A 15,306-nucleotide genomic window follows, 5' to 3' on the forward strand; every position below is an offset into this window, starting at 1 on the left:
AATTTTCAATCCTCAGTGATCGCCAGTTTGGCTTTGTCTCCGCGCGAGGTACAGTTGCTCTTCTTGAGGAATTTTCGGCTGAACTGTTTTCAGTGTTTGATCAGAATCTTTTCACGTGTGCTCGCTTCTTATATGTAGCGAAAGCATTTGACTCCCTGAGCCAACAAATCTTGTTAAGCAAGCTGTATTTAACAGGATTCTGTGGGCTTTTTTGCCACATTCTCAACTCAACAATCGTTACCAAGTGGCTGCTATCGATGGTAAGGACGTTTTCAGTTGTAAGTTACCGCTGAATGCTGCTGTACCTCAGGGGTCAGTTTTATCGCCAATGTTGTTTATTATTTTTGTCAATGACTTCCCATTGGCCATTTCTAAATGTTAGCTGTCCCAGTATGCTGATGACACAATGTTACTGGCAAAGCACCTTCCCTGTAAAATGGCCTCTGGATTATGCAAAGTGACATTTACAATGCAATGCGCTGGTTGGCTGTCAACGCCCAAAAAACACAGCTTGTCTATTTTCGTTCTCCACTAAAGACAACTGTTATTAACATTCCTATTTACTTATATATTTCTCACTGTGTATCTTGAAAATGTTCACCTATTGAATATGTCAAAATTTGTCAAATATATAGGAGTGTCTTTCGACAGCAGCTTAACTTGGCATCACCAGTTATCTCATATTTATTCTAAACTGAGATCATTGGCATGCTTGTTGTTTAACATGAAAAGTTTTGTGCTTTTACCAGTAAAAAAAAATGATTGTGCACGCTTTGGCATGCAGTGTGTTAATATATGGTGTTACTATCTTTGCCTTTTGCTCGGATCGTTGGATATACAGGATCGACAGCATTTAAAAAAATATTCTTAAAAACATTGCTTACAACACAGCTATTTTGTCAGCTTCGAATATCATCCGTGTAATTGACACCATCGTTCATTGATGCAGTTGACCTTAAGCATTATTGGTACTGTGAATCTAAACAGGAAACTACCTCTACGAAACAACTTAGGAAACATAGCCGTTACGCTGTTCCTCGTTCAATCATGAGGTATTGTGGGCTCAAGCGATGCGCTTATGTTCCGGATATTCATAACAAACAAACTGCCGGATGAGATCTTTACGGCTAATTCTAGAGGCAAGCTGAGATAATTATTGCTGAACGAATGGAATAGCTAATTTTGAGATTAGTGCAATTTGTTTCGCGTTCTTAGATTCTACGCCGTTATGTTCTTTTCAGCCGACATACTAGTTTTTAGTGTGCTTTTCTCATTTTTAATGTGATTTTGTTTTCTTTGTATACTCATTCATGATTCATGCTTTCAGTCAACATGCATTTTTTTAGGCACGGCCGTACAAGCCGTCTGAATGCTTTGACTGGCCTGTGTCGCTTGGATTGCAACTGACGGTGACAAAATAAATTATTGTTATTTTTATTACTGTGACAATTACTACTACTAACTATTACTGTCGCTAACTATTATTATTGACACTACCTGTTACTGTCAATATTTTTTATTCATGGGCGAGCATTATGTGGCTCTGCCGAGTCTGCAGAAAGTGTCCGCAGTTTTGTCCGCACGACTACGTCGCTCTCTTAATATAAACGCGTGAAAGTGTGATTGTAACAGATAGTGTGTGATAAAGATGTTGCCATGGGAAAAATTTGGGTGCGGTGTAATTTGTTAGTTGATTAACTGAACGCGAAAAAATACACCTAGACGTCAAAGTAGCCTTGGACGTAGATATAGTGCATGGACGTCAGAACCACCACGGACGTCGATATAGTATGTGGACTTTTTGCTTTCGCATTGCTCCGATGCGGGTGCAGTGATCTCAAAGTTTCAATAATTAATTACCTGTTATTATTTTACTTCATTATTACATGTTTCATTTCATCAATTCTTACCTGTTAATTACCTGCTTATCTTTATTTAACATCGTTCTTATCGTCGTCGTCTCGTGCACACATCTCGTGGTCACGCCATCCATGAGGCGACAAATGATTTCGCATTAAAAAATTGCGAGGACAATTTGGCAACTAAATTGTTGAGAGGCGAAAGACGAAGTCACTACGGCGCGACGACTTCCGGTGGATGTGACGTCACACCGTTCCCGCGGCTATATCGATACCCAAATTATGCATCTTTCAGGGATCTCGTGTTAATTACGCTTAATTGCACATTTTTCCATCTAATTTTACACCAATCCGGCGTTTTTCCGACCATTCTGTGACAATTTTCACTATGCCGTGAAGGCTTCCGGTGCATATGATGTCCCACCAATCCTGTGGCTATATCGACGTCCGCGCTATTTCAACGCAATTTCGACATTTTTGCCTATAATTAATTAACCAGTTAATCTACACTCGTCAAACTTGGCTCTTGGGTTCATTTTTTCCTTCTCTATCTGAAGCATCCATTGATTTTGTTCTATCTCTTATAGTTCCCGAGTTAAACGCGTGTGACACGCTTTGTTAACGGACGACAGTATGAGCCATTAAAGGCTTTCGCATTAAAAAGGTGCGTACTCACATCGCTGAAATTTCGCTGAAGAGGGGCCTTTCGGGCACGGGCGCCTTCCGCTTCCGGGCAATGATGCTCGGTGGCTGCACATCCTTCGCCAACTTCAGAGCGCTCCCAGCGTACCTCCCAGAGGACCTCGCGCCGACAGACCCCGCCTGTGTTCGGTCCGGCAGAGAGTGAGTGCCGATCGGTAGGTTCTTATTATTGCGAAAGCAATACTACTTGCACTTTGCACGGTGACCACTATCGTGCCGCGGCGGTGACCACCATTGACCTTAATTTGACCTTGATTGCATTAGTTGGATTAGATTGTATTAGATTGTATTACATTAGATTGGATTGGACTGCACTGGATTGAATTAGATTAGATTAGATTACATTAGATTACAGTAGATTACATTGGATTGGATTTGATTGGATTGTATTGGATATGAGTGGATTGGATTGAATTGGAGTGGATTGGATTGCTCTGGATTGGATTGGAATGGATTGAATTGAATTGAATTGAATTGGATGGGATGGGATTGGATTGGATTGGATTGTATAACCGATGCACCACCACAAGTCTAACCACAAGCACCACCAGCAGCTACACTACCAGCTGTACCATGGCGTAGGTACGGATATTGCTTTCGCAATTACCGGGCTTAACCTAGCTAAGCCACAGCGAATTTTTTAAATAATTATTTTACTCTCATGGTCAGGATCTACGGTCTACCTGCCCTAAGTAGACGTATTCCCTTGCCAAATTTACCCTCACCTACGGGGCAGAAGCGTGGAGGCTAACGAAAAGGGTTCTGCTTAAGTTAATGACAACACAGTGAGCTGTAGCAAAAAGATAAACAATAGGTGTATGTTAAGAGACAGGAAGAGGGCGAAGTGGGTCAGGGAATAAACACGGGTTAGTGACATCCTAGTCGAAATCAAGAGTAAGGAATGTGCTTGGGCAGGGCGTGTAATGTGGGGAGAGAGGATAACCGGTGGTCTTTAAGGACACCAGAGTGGATTCCAAGAGAAGGCAAGCGTAGCAGGAGGAGGAAGAAAGTCAGGCAGCCGGATGAGATTAAGATAAGATTAAGATAAATTGGTAAATTGGTTTTCGAGGAAAGGAAATGGCGCAGTATCTGTCTCACATATCTCGGTGGACACCTAACAGCGTCGTAAGGGAAAGGAGGAAGGTGGAAGTGAAAGATGAGAGAGAAAGAGGTGCGTAGTGGAGGTCTCCGGAAGGCCTCCGGAACATCGCACAGCACACGGGCGCCTTTTGCGTTTCGCCTCCATCGAAACGCGGCCGCCGCGGTCGGGTTGGAACCTGGGCACTCCGGCTCAGTAGACGAGCGCCTTAATCACTGAGTTACCGCTGAGGGTAATGAGATTAAGACGTTTGCAGGAATAGGGTGGTCGCAGCTGGCACGGGACAGAGTTAATTGGAGAGGCCTTTGTGCTGCAGTGGGCGTAGTCAGGCTGTTGTTGATGATGATCGCTTGGCTACAGTTCAAGGATATCGATTATACAGATGTTATTCTGAATACAGAATACGTAGCGCGACGATGACGACCAAAAAAGTTGTGAATTGGGTGTAAAGTCTCGAAGCGACACATGGCCTATGACGTAAGCTGTAGTGGATGGACCATTGCTATTCATTAAAGGGGCCCAGAAACACAATCTTAGTTAACTGTTTTGCCTGTTGATTGCATAGAGTGAGTTATAATGGTGCTATTAGCGTCAGTCATACCACGTACATTCCGTTTTTTAATATTTTATTGTCCTCCCAAAAACAACTTCATGGCTCTGATGATGTCGCCACACAGTGGCGGGCTTTTAGCAGCGGATATGACATCACCTGGCGCGAGCTTGATGACCGGACAAACAGTATACTGCAAATTGTGTGAATAAATAGAGACACATTTTGTCACCTGTCTGCGTTTTATATTAGATCAACAAAAAAAGCTTGCTTGTCTTAGATAAAAACCCTGCAAAGCAAGTAAAATAAAAATACACAACCAGGGGCGCTCTGGCATGGAAACAACGCTGCCAGTCTCAGCAAGAACGAGTTGCAGAGAGCAGGCAACCATGGAGTACAAACTTCCGCGACGTGCTCTGGCTGGCTGTTTTGATTGGTTGCGCCAGGTGCCGTCATTGGGAGAGCGAAATAGGAGTGGGAAGCCCCGCCAAAATCGAATTGAGGGCAGCGTTTTGTTTGCTTGTATTTTGAAATTTCTTCATTGAATAACTCCCGTTCCTGTGCATCGATTCCTGTAATTCTTTTTAAGTCAGCATCTGTGTGACATAAAGAACCCACTAGAAGTATAGCCGGTATTCCCACAGACAGTGTTTCGCAGCCCCTTTAACGCGTGCTGACATCGCACATCACAAAGGCGTCTTTGTATTTCGCTTCCATAGAAATACGGCCGCCGCAGCCGAGACCGCCATCTTGGGATCAGCAGCTGAACGCCAATGCTGCTCATCTACCACGGCGGATGAGGTCGTAAAGAACGTACCATTAGCAACAAATGAAACACAAACATGAGAACTGAAATGCCGACATAAAAACACAAACATATTGTCTCCTGCACAGGAAGTGCTAGAGAGGTTGTTTAGCATTTATAAAGCATGGTCCGTGCGATGAAATTTACTGCTGAGCTAGTATTCAGCATCCCACGGCTAACATCTCATTTCACTAGTGGTAATTGGTTGTCTTTTTCGTGAATAGTTTGTTGCCTGTAGTACAATCCCACAACACCAACTTCCTTGAACGTATTACCACACACAGGACCCGAATCTTATGCTAGCCGTGTTATTACCAGCACCGCGGACTATCACACATGCGGTTCCTACGAAAAAGCATATGAACCGGATGACACGTGAGATCATTGAAACAGAATAGACTACTATATTGAGGGCCGACTGTGTGAGGAATTCCTCTGTTCCTCGTTTCAAAGTAGCTGATATATCTGGGTGGCACGTCATGCTAGCGATTTCTGATGTTGCGTGCGATGGTGGGACGGCTGGTTTACAGGTAGCCCAGCAATTCCGGGTTATATCATCTTTCATCATCGGTCTGACTCGTCATTATTTGAGGACTGCGGCTTAGACGTCTCGATTCTCGTTGAATAAAATGGTCGTGTTTTCGTCACAGGCCGTCTTCAATCGCTGAAGGTGTCAAGAACCCCGGTGCGAGGGGAAGACCGTGATGGGAAGACCCCCAGTTGAAACCTAATTGTGGTTCGGAAGCCATGGACGCCAACGCAGGTGATACGCTTGGAAACTGCTCTAGTTCACTGGCGACTCAAGCGACATTGTTCTTCGAACACTTAATCATGAAGCTACCTGATAAGTTAGATTTCTGGGGCCTAAACGACTGGAAAAGATTATTCATGTGGAACGAGCGCTATTTGGTCATCTCCGGGCTCAATCAATGAGACGCTTAGACCCACGTGAGAACATTCCGCTAAGCGATGGGTAGAGAGGAAAATGTTCTTTTCTCGCTCGATGTGAGGAACGAAATGGCGAAGTTTATTCTGCGGAGACAAGAGCTCGGCGAAACAGTCTAGGGTGTCGTAACAACGTTGCACTGGGTTGTGTGTACTGGTGACTACGGCTCTTTGAGAGACCAGCTAATCCGAGAGCACATGTTTGTAGGCCTTCAAGACAGAAGACTGAACGAGAAAAGGCAGCTCGACGTGAAGCTTACCCTCTAGAGTGTCATCCCGGCAGCCCGTTTGTCGGAGACGGTGAATCGACAACAAACTAAGTTGCATAACGCGATATCCGAGGATTTTGTCGAGGAAGTGAGCAGAGGACAGCAACATTCTAAAGGCAAGAAGAAAGCCACAGTACGTCATTGCGTTCCACACATTCACCGCGTTCGACTAACCGATCCCGAGCAGAATTGCCTATGGTTCGGTGCCTTGCAGAAGCACACAAGGCAGAAGTACGTCGCTAAAGAGAAATGCGACACCTACAAGAATGCCGGACATTTAGAGAGCCTCTGTTTTTCCAAAATATCTGTGGAAAACAGCAAGCCTCAGCAATCCAGTCTTCGGCTGAATAAATACTTTCAAGTGGAGTTGGCGCGCGCTGGCAACGGCTATCATAGGAACATCGCAGCGAAAGTCGAAATTCTGGACGTCACGTTCCAAGTAGACACTCAGGCAGACGTAACAGCCATACCTCCAAGTGTGTGTGAAAGAACTACCCTGTCAGCATTACAGCTAGCTGGTACAAACCGCTTTCAAGAGGGCGGCTCTCCGTTGAGCACGTTTGACATGTTCTGTGCAAATGTGTAATAAACTTTTAAGACGGCGCAAAAAACTATCTACATGCTGAAATGACTTCGACAACTTTTATTGGGGAGGCCTGCAATACAAGCGTTACAGATGCTCACAAATTTGAGCGAAGACAAGGCAGTAGTTGGCAGGCCAGCTGAGCGCATAGAGGAAAAGTAACTAACACTTTTCGGTGGAGTGGGGAGAACTAATGTCCAGTACAAGATAGCTCTGCACCGGGACTCACAACCAGTCGCTATCAGACACCCAATACGACAGCCAATACATCTTTTGCCAGCAGATGAAGGCCAGTTGCACCTCGTGCTTGACAAAGACGTCATTGAAAGAGTGTACCATGAGACTGAATGGTGTGCACCAATGGTAGTCCAGTAATAGTATGGCAGTTAAGTTTGCATCTGTGTGGATTGCATTCAGCTCGACCAGCAACTCCTGATCATCATGCCGACTGTCAATGAAATTCTCGCGCCTCTTGCAGGAGACACATTGTTCACTAATCTTGATAACAACGCTTCCACTGGCAGGCATCTCACTCGCTTCAGAGTCAAAGGAACTAACCGAATTCATCACGCCTTTCGGGCACTTCCAGTTTAAGAAGCCCCCTTTCGGCATTACTACAGCCCCTGAGTCTTTTCAAAAAGAGGGCAATAATCTCTGAAGGTGTGCTAGGTCAGGTATGCCACGTGGGTGACATTCTCGGTTTCAGTAGGGTCAAATAAGAGCACAACAAAAACCTCGAACTGGAGCTGATGCCACTTGTGAAGGCAGGGGTGACACTGAACTCCAAATAATGTGAAGTTGCCAAGGCAAGCGCCAGGTTCCTAGGCCACGTCCTGTACAGCAGAGGTATTAAAGCATACCTCTAAGAGACAGATGCATTGATCAAGATGTCGCCGCCAGGAAGCCGGGTAGAGCTGCCCTCTTTTCTAGGGACGGTGAATCACTTAGGGAAATTCTTGCCTGGCACTGAGAAGAAGACAAGAGCACTTCTTTATCTGCTGCGTGCGGATGCCAGCTGATTTTGGGCCAAGCCTCAAGAAGAAGCATTCCGGCATGTCAAGGATGTCCTGTGCGAGACTGCAATCTTAGCGTTCTACAGGAATGAGGCGCATCTCATGTCAGCAGGTGCATCATCATGACGAGATGGGGTGATCCAATTGCAAGACCAAGGTGAGGGATGTAGGAGTCCAGTAGCATGCGCTTCACGACTCACGACTCCTCTAGTGCAGAAATAGGCCAAATGAGAGAAAGAGGCTTTGTGGATTTCTTGGGCCTGGAAAAATTTCCGCACATACGCTCTGAGACACGTGTTCCACGTCGAGCCAGACCAGAAACTACTGGTGTCGCTTTTCTCAACTTTTGGATAAGGTGACGCCAAGGCTATAGTGGCTGAGGATGGGTGTCTTCGAGTATGACTTCACAATCTCACATTCCAGGCAAGTATGGCAGATGTGTTGCCTACGGAGCCTCCGCGATCTGTGCACTCTGCTGAGACAAGCGAAACACCTGTACTAGAGTACAGGATTCTGACAGATCTCTCTTCCCAGCGGCCAATTCTTTCTTAGTGAAACTGAGAACTAAGTTACCCGGGGATCAATGAATGGCCAGATTGATGTAATACTGCGAACACGAGCAGCCGACTGCAGTGATGCAGCGGACCTGAGTGATGCAGAGACCGTTGGCGTGTAATTAGGGCCTTGGTTTCCCACCAAGTTTGCAAGGTCAAGTTTTGAAACAGCCCAATTGTGGCCATCAGGGCATTGTCCGATGCCGGACAAGAGCCAGGGAGACTGTCTGGTGTCCGGGGATACCGCACAAATACACGGCTATATGAGTTACTTTTCGGAATGCCAGCAACATCGCCAGGCAAACACGAAACCACTTCTTCAAACGCCTTTGCATGGTTGTCCATAGGAGGATATAGGCACAGACTTGTTCGAACTAAATGAGAATAATTTCGTCGCCATAGCTGCATACTACTCGAAATTCTTCGAGCATGATGAATTGACGCGAACAGCCACTCAAGACGTAATCTAGGTATTTTGCAAAATCTTTGCACGACATGGCTACCTTGAAGTTATAAGCTCTAACAAGGTCCCCAGTTTTGATCATGGAAGTTTCTTTGGTTCTTAGCTGGTTGGGAAGCCATGTTGGTAACGCCAAGCCCGTACTACACCCAAAGCAACAGCGAAACAGGGACAGCCGTCCAGACAGCCAAGAATCTTAAGAAGTGTGCTGACCTGGCAAGAGCACACAAAGAGCAACGACAGGGCAAGAAGGTATTTCCCCTGCAGAGCTCCTTATGGGACAGAAGTTGACGTCAACGCTCCCGGTTGCTCCAAACAACCTGAGACCTCGCTAACACCATACTAATACGTACCGGTGGAAATACAAGAGGCGAAAGGTGAAGGGGCTTCAGACTGCAAGCGGGGAAGGTGTGATGCCACCACTACGCTCAGCAGTTTGGGGACATACTTTGCAGCAAGGCAAGTCTGGCCAACCACGCTCATACCTAGTTGAAACTGATCACAGGGCTGTATCACGTACAAGCAAGCCTGTGCCAGCAGAAGCATCTAGACCCACTGGAGCACCTACGGAGGCATGTAGGCAACAAGCAAGGAACAATTCGCCACTGACAACTCGGAGAGCAGACCTATTTGACCACCTGACAGTTACGGACAACGATTGCTTCGAAGGGGGAGGTTACACATAGCACAGCAACACTGGGTGGCTGTCATCTTCAATCACGAACGGTGCGACACCTCACAGGGATTGCGGCGTACCTATTTCAGATGCTCATATATATATGATATAGGGTTTGTGTGTTCTTCACAAGCCGAGTCTTCCGTCGCCGTTCTCCCGCGGTTCTCGGTACAAGACACTGATAATACGGTAGAACAGTAGCTAAGGCGTAATGCAAGAATGCGGCTTTCTAGGCAGGTATCAGGATTGTATCCTGGCACAAAGGCAGTTTGGCAGGCACTATAGGTACACATCTACGCCCGACATGGTCGCAGATTCGAAATAGTTTATGATTTATGGAGGTTTAACGTCCCAAAACGATTCAGGCTATGAGGGACGCCGTAGTGAAGGGCTCCGGAAATTTCGACCACCTGGAGGTCTTTAACGAGCACTGACATCGCACAGTACACGGGCCTCCAGAATTTCCCCTCCATTTCCCCGCGCCCAGGATCGGACCCGCATCTTTCGGGTCAGCAGCCGAGCGCCATAACCACTGAGCCACCGCGGCGGCTGCGCAGGCTCGAATTGTGGGCTGACAAGACCCTTTGAGTTAATTCAACAACGCTACGTCTTAAGGAGACGGGTCGAATATTGTTCAGAGTCTAATCTTCGCCATAAGCATTTAGAAATGAATTTACCTTGCCGCTGGATATGTAGGACGACATGGCCACCGGTTCAACGTCTTCTTCCTTGAAGAAGAGCCTAACACAGCCGCCTGGTGTTCTTGATGACGATGACGAATTTCAATGACCGAAAGGCAGCTTCGGCCCAATAACGCCAAGGCACAAGGGAGGGTTGGAAACACATTTTTCGAGCATTTTCACTATTTCCAAGCATTTCCAAGAAGAGTTGTAATTGAAGAAATTCCGCAATATCAACTGAACACAGTATTATTCGAAGTTGTCTTTGTTTTAATTATTTTTCTTTAATTCAGCTTATTATACGATGTTGGGGAAAAGACTAAACTTAATATGCTAATTCACTCGCTTGGAAAGCGCGGAAGCATTTAAGTAGCAGCGAAAACCGGCAAGGAGGATGAGCAAGGAGGACAGTGTGAATGAAAGCGGGCTGGGGAGACGACGTTGAAGTGCCTGCGGAGTGCGGTCAGAAAAAAAAAAAATGACGGACGATTCAGTTATGGTTCGGCAAAATTGGTGAATTGGTAAATTGGTTTTTGAGGAAAGGAAATGGCGCAGTATGTCTCACATACCTCGGCGGACACCTGAACCGCGCCGTAAGGGAAGGGAGGAAGGTAGGAGTGAAATAAGAAAGAGAGAAAGAGGGGACGTAGTGGAGGTCTCCGGAATAATTTCGACCACCTGGGGATCTTTAACGTGCACTGACATCGCACAGCACACGGGCGGCTCTTGCGTTTCGCCTCCATCGAAACGCAGCCGCCGTGGTCGGGTTAGAACCCGGGTACTCCGGCTCGGTAGACGAGCGCCTTTCCACTGAGCCACCGCCGCCAAATGCGAATTAGGTGCTTTAGCCCTTCGGTTTGCACTTTCGGTTCGAGACTTTGTTTCCAGATGTGCAATGCGATAGCGATCTGTTATAGATTGATTGTGCACGGATGGAAGTTGATGAAGACGGTGACAATCAAAGCAAAGCACGAGAGTCCGCACCAAACCCTGGCCAATCACCCACCGTGGGCATGTGCCATCGCTTCAGAGGGAACCACAACAACAACTTGCAGCTAAACACGCGGGATACTGGGCTATAGTAATGAAGTAGTGGCCTAATGCAGTTGCCAGCAAAGGTGGTCGGCTCGCGCCGCCGCGGGTTCGAAACCCACTCGCGGCCATAGATTGATTGTAAAACATTTTATTCGTCGGAAAGGGCTTGGTGCTAAGAGGTCGCGTTAAGTGGTCGAGAGTACATAGCCCTCAACAATTTTTCAGCGCACTCCACCGCCAGAACTTGCGTTCTGGGGTTAGAGCTAGCCAGCACGGTCTCCCACCGCTCGAGAGAATGATCGGTAACTAGGTCACCGGAGGTGGCTCTGTTAAGGCGAAATCCTTTAATGCCCCATCGTTGTCGACATAAGGTCGTGAGTAGAGGTGTCACGCTTTTCGGTTGGTTGAGATGGTTATGACGTTAGAGTGCGCGGGTTCGAAGTAAGGAGGTGACCCACGGATGCCTGACGCCCCCTTTTGGAGCAGACGACAACTAATAAAATAGTTGTCGTCCGCTCCGACAGGGGGCGTAAGGCGTCCGTGGGTGACCACATTAAATACCTCATTACTGCGAACAGAGCCATGGATACAACCGAACCCATCGAAGCAGAGAAAGAGTCGTGCTAAAGAAGCAGTCAAAGTCGGCAGTCAAAATGTGTAGGCAAATAAAGCACTAGTACAGCACAAACAGTCTCGCAGTCAATGCCAAACAGTGCGCCAGGAAAGGCTTTCTCCTTGCAGCACTTTAGACAGCCATAGTGCCCCCTGGATTTTTTTCTGCAATCCTATTGGATATGATCTTAGTTGGCTCATTGGCCGCAGTGTTTACACTTCACGTTGTATATAGTATACGTCAGGTTAAATGTCCGCGAGGAGTGATGGGGTGCGTGCGTGGCTTAGAGTGTTTGCCATAAAGTTTTAGCATAGGTGGCCATAAAGCCTGCTGGCAGGTTGCCCGCAAACCAGTGGCAGAGGCTTCGTACAGACAAACAGGAGGGGAATATTAGATTGGATGATTTTAGTGCTAGGGCTCTAATATTATGCGCACTATAAGCGGGAGCGGGCGCCGCTCTCACACTCACACCCGCTCTAAACATTGCTGCTAACCGACCACAGCGGAATCCATTATGCTCACTCCCGTTGGTGACCAGCCGTTACTCTACGGACAGAATACACTAAGTTCTGAGCTGGCAACAGCGATATTTTAGTCCATAGCATTAGAATCCTAATTGAAAAAAAAAGTAACGTCACGAATAAAATTTGCCCATGCTGTTACCGAAAGCGACGCTAATGCTCTCGCCTTGTTCGGTCGTAATGTAACTGAGGGTCTCTGTGAATATTTAGATGTGATGCTACCCGGTATCACGATGGCCGTCACTGCCATGAAACTGAAGCTTACAGGCTGCATTTCTGGACCATATTTTTTTTCTTGCAGATGGGGTGCTTGTGAGTACAAAATTTAGATCAGAGCTTTCAACGTAATTTAGTGTTCAAGCAGGGAGGGGTTAATTTTTCATGCTTTGCTTTGTGCAAGATTTTTCATAATGCCCCGGTGAACTCCTGTGGAAATATGGATGCTGTCGGAACGCGGGTTCGCTGCCGTTGCTGTTCAGGGTCTATGTGTAACGACGCCAGCTTGGACGCCATGCTCGCCGTGATCACTCTTCGTTGACCGGTTGGCTGAAAGGTCAAGAATAATCCCTTACACTGATGATGAAAAGCTGATTCCAACACCGAAGTGCACTTCTTTTGCAACATATTGGACTGTTTGACTTGTCCACAAGCAGACTGGATCGCGGTAAGGTGTGGCACAGAATAATAGGTGCGGAAAGGAAAGAGCTGGACAGATGCAATAGGGAAGCACAAATCATCGAGAGGTGTGCGCTGCATGTCTTGTGCTCGTTCTTGAAATTTTTGTGGTTTAACGCAACTAGGCAACTCGCTTGTGTCGCTTAGTGACATTAGAAGAGATCTATAAAGCAGCCGCACTATGGAAACGTACGAAAGGTGTTCAACAATAGATACACTAGAACAATTGAGCGACAAGGCCCTGTAGTTGGTCATGGAGTCCCGCCTACTCAGGCCTTGCTGAAAAGCATGATAAGATGCCATTTTCGTTTTTTCATTTACCATATCATCTCTTTCGGCTAATAAAAACACTTTTTCAGTCACACTGCTGTTGAATAAGATGACGGAATATTTTTGTCGTTAAAACGAAATGTTTATGTTTCGACATGTATCTTCGGTATACGGACAAAAAGCTTGTAGCGTCTGTCAACATTCTCTTTGTTGTTGCGCGGTCTTCTCTCTTCACACACAAAAAAGACTACGTAGCAGCAGTCACCATGCAGTAGAGTAGAAAATGCCGCGTAATTTGTGCCATTACGGTCGGATGAGAGATCTACTATATATATATTTATCACGCTATGAGGCACAGCAAGCCGTCATTTAGGATGTATAACGGCAGCACTGGTCCGGTAACTGCTCTCGAGGAAATGCTCTTTGGAAAGAGACAAGCCGACACATATGCTTGAAACAACGAACTCAGGGAACGCATAGATTAATGGGCGGGTTCAGGCGACTGCTCTCTTGATTCCTTCCCAGGTCTCCTGCACGGTGGGTAGAATGTCCTCCACAGGAAGCATGAATCCCTGGTTGCCTGTGGTCTGGAAGAACGAAGGTTGAAGCTCGAGTACGAAGGACTTCTTCACACCCGCGTTCTCGTACGCCCAGTCTATGCTGGTTCCGGACACTGCGTCTGGAAAGGCGCGCAAAAAGCGGCTGCCGTTAAGTTCAGTTAAACACCGATATACAAGGAGAGAAACACTGTTTGATACTGGAATGGTAAATTACTCTCCTATGCTTTTAAATATACTCTTGATTAGATTCCTATCATTGATTCCATTCCTATCCTTGATTCAATTCAATATCCTCTTGATTCTTGATTGAGTTCAGATATATAGCTTAGATTGGACTTTTTCGAACGCTTAGGTTAGGATAATTTGGGGTACAAAATTTAATTGTTCTATCTTTTGCTGAGTTTCGAATTTCTGGCTGCGAGCCGGTAAATGTACAATACGAATGAAATTATGAAATTTCCGAAACACAGAGAAAAATTATAGTTCCCTTTTCTCTCAAGTGGGTGCTATATATGTGTGTCCGTTGCACTGTCACTAGTGTTCAAAATGATTAAGCACGTTTTACCACCTCTTGAAATGCAGGTGATTGCTTTTTACCGCGATGGCGATAAGGAGGTCACATCCCTGTAAATCCGGCGTCACCGACGGCGTCGTTGATCGGGAGCAAAAAATCCGTGAAAAATCGCCCACCTAGGAAGCAGGTAGGCCACCTAGGTCACGTGATCTTGCGGCGACGTCATCACATGGCCGCCAGATCATAAGCAAGCTGGCCACCGTACCAGGTGGCAGTTGAATTAATGATTGGTCGCCAGAGGTTGCTCGGGAAGAGCGACCTGGCTCGCACAAGCCCCACAGCTGGCAGCACCTTCCATCGCAGAGCAGTGGCGCATCGCTTAAAATCGCTGCACTATTGAGGCGAAAGCCTGTAACGCCTCATGCTCGCGGTGTCCGTCTGTACGCTGGAATCGTAAAAACTGTGGCCTCTCCTCCGCGCAGCGGCGCAACCTCCTCCCCTCTTTAGCAACCGGTGCGGCGGTGGGGGGCGCCAGTGTGCATAGCAACCGTGACGTCACACAGTAGGGGTACAACGAGCGCGCTCGCGTCGGCGGTGGCAGCTGCACCGCCGCTCCTTCGCCAGACGTCTCGTTGCAGTCGAGTGAGTGTGACGCATGACTCCGAAGCGACCCAGTGATTCCGCGCCAAGCAGTTCAGGTAAGCGACTATGGGTTGACCACAAGGATTTCGCCAAGCACACTTTAGAATTTCCAAAGTGTCTTCGGTAATTTTTCGCCAGGAGTGACATGAGGACTCCCGGGGATCTATGAATGTGAAGTAGAGAATGAGCGATTCTGAATATATGAGCATTAGCCGATTTAGTTATTGCGTCATATCTTTAAGGCGGGGCTTAAGTGACCCTCCAAATTTTTCCTTTCTTTA

The 15,306-nt window shown here is 46.7% G+C and overlaps 2 protein-coding genes across 2 annotated transcripts in view; both read right to left on the reverse strand.

Annotated features, from left to right (window-relative positions):
* The window catches only part of LOC149346748 (scoloptoxin SSD14-like), a 60,588-nt gene extending 50,369 nt beyond the window's left edge, over positions 1-10,219 (reverse strand). Inside the window, exons 1-2 of the mRNA XM_089541410.1 lie at positions 10,193-10,219; positions 2,536-2,723 (exon numbers count right to left, since the gene is read on the reverse strand). Coding sequence (XP_089397536.1) covers positions 2,536-2,723; positions 10,193-10,219 — 215 coding nt within the window. The remainder of the gene's footprint in view (positions 1-2,535; positions 2,724-10,192) is intronic.
* LOC149346749 (zinc carboxypeptidase-like) overlaps positions 10,066-15,306 on the reverse strand; it is a 28,227-nt gene continuing 22,986 nt past the window's right edge. The window contains exon 11 of the mRNA XM_089586672.1: positions 10,066-13,988. Within this exon, the coding sequence (XP_089442798.1) occupies positions 13,804-13,988 (185 nt within the window). The 3' untranslated portion in view covers positions 10,066-13,803. The remainder of the gene's footprint in view (positions 13,989-15,306) is intronic.

This window comes from Amblyomma mixtum, chromosome 4 (assembly GCF_055824585.1).
Source record: "Amblyomma mixtum isolate Tamu chromosome 4, ASM5582458v1, whole genome shotgun sequence".
Lineage (NCBI taxonomy): Eukaryota > Metazoa > Arthropoda > Arachnida > Ixodida > Ixodidae > Amblyomma > Amblyomma mixtum.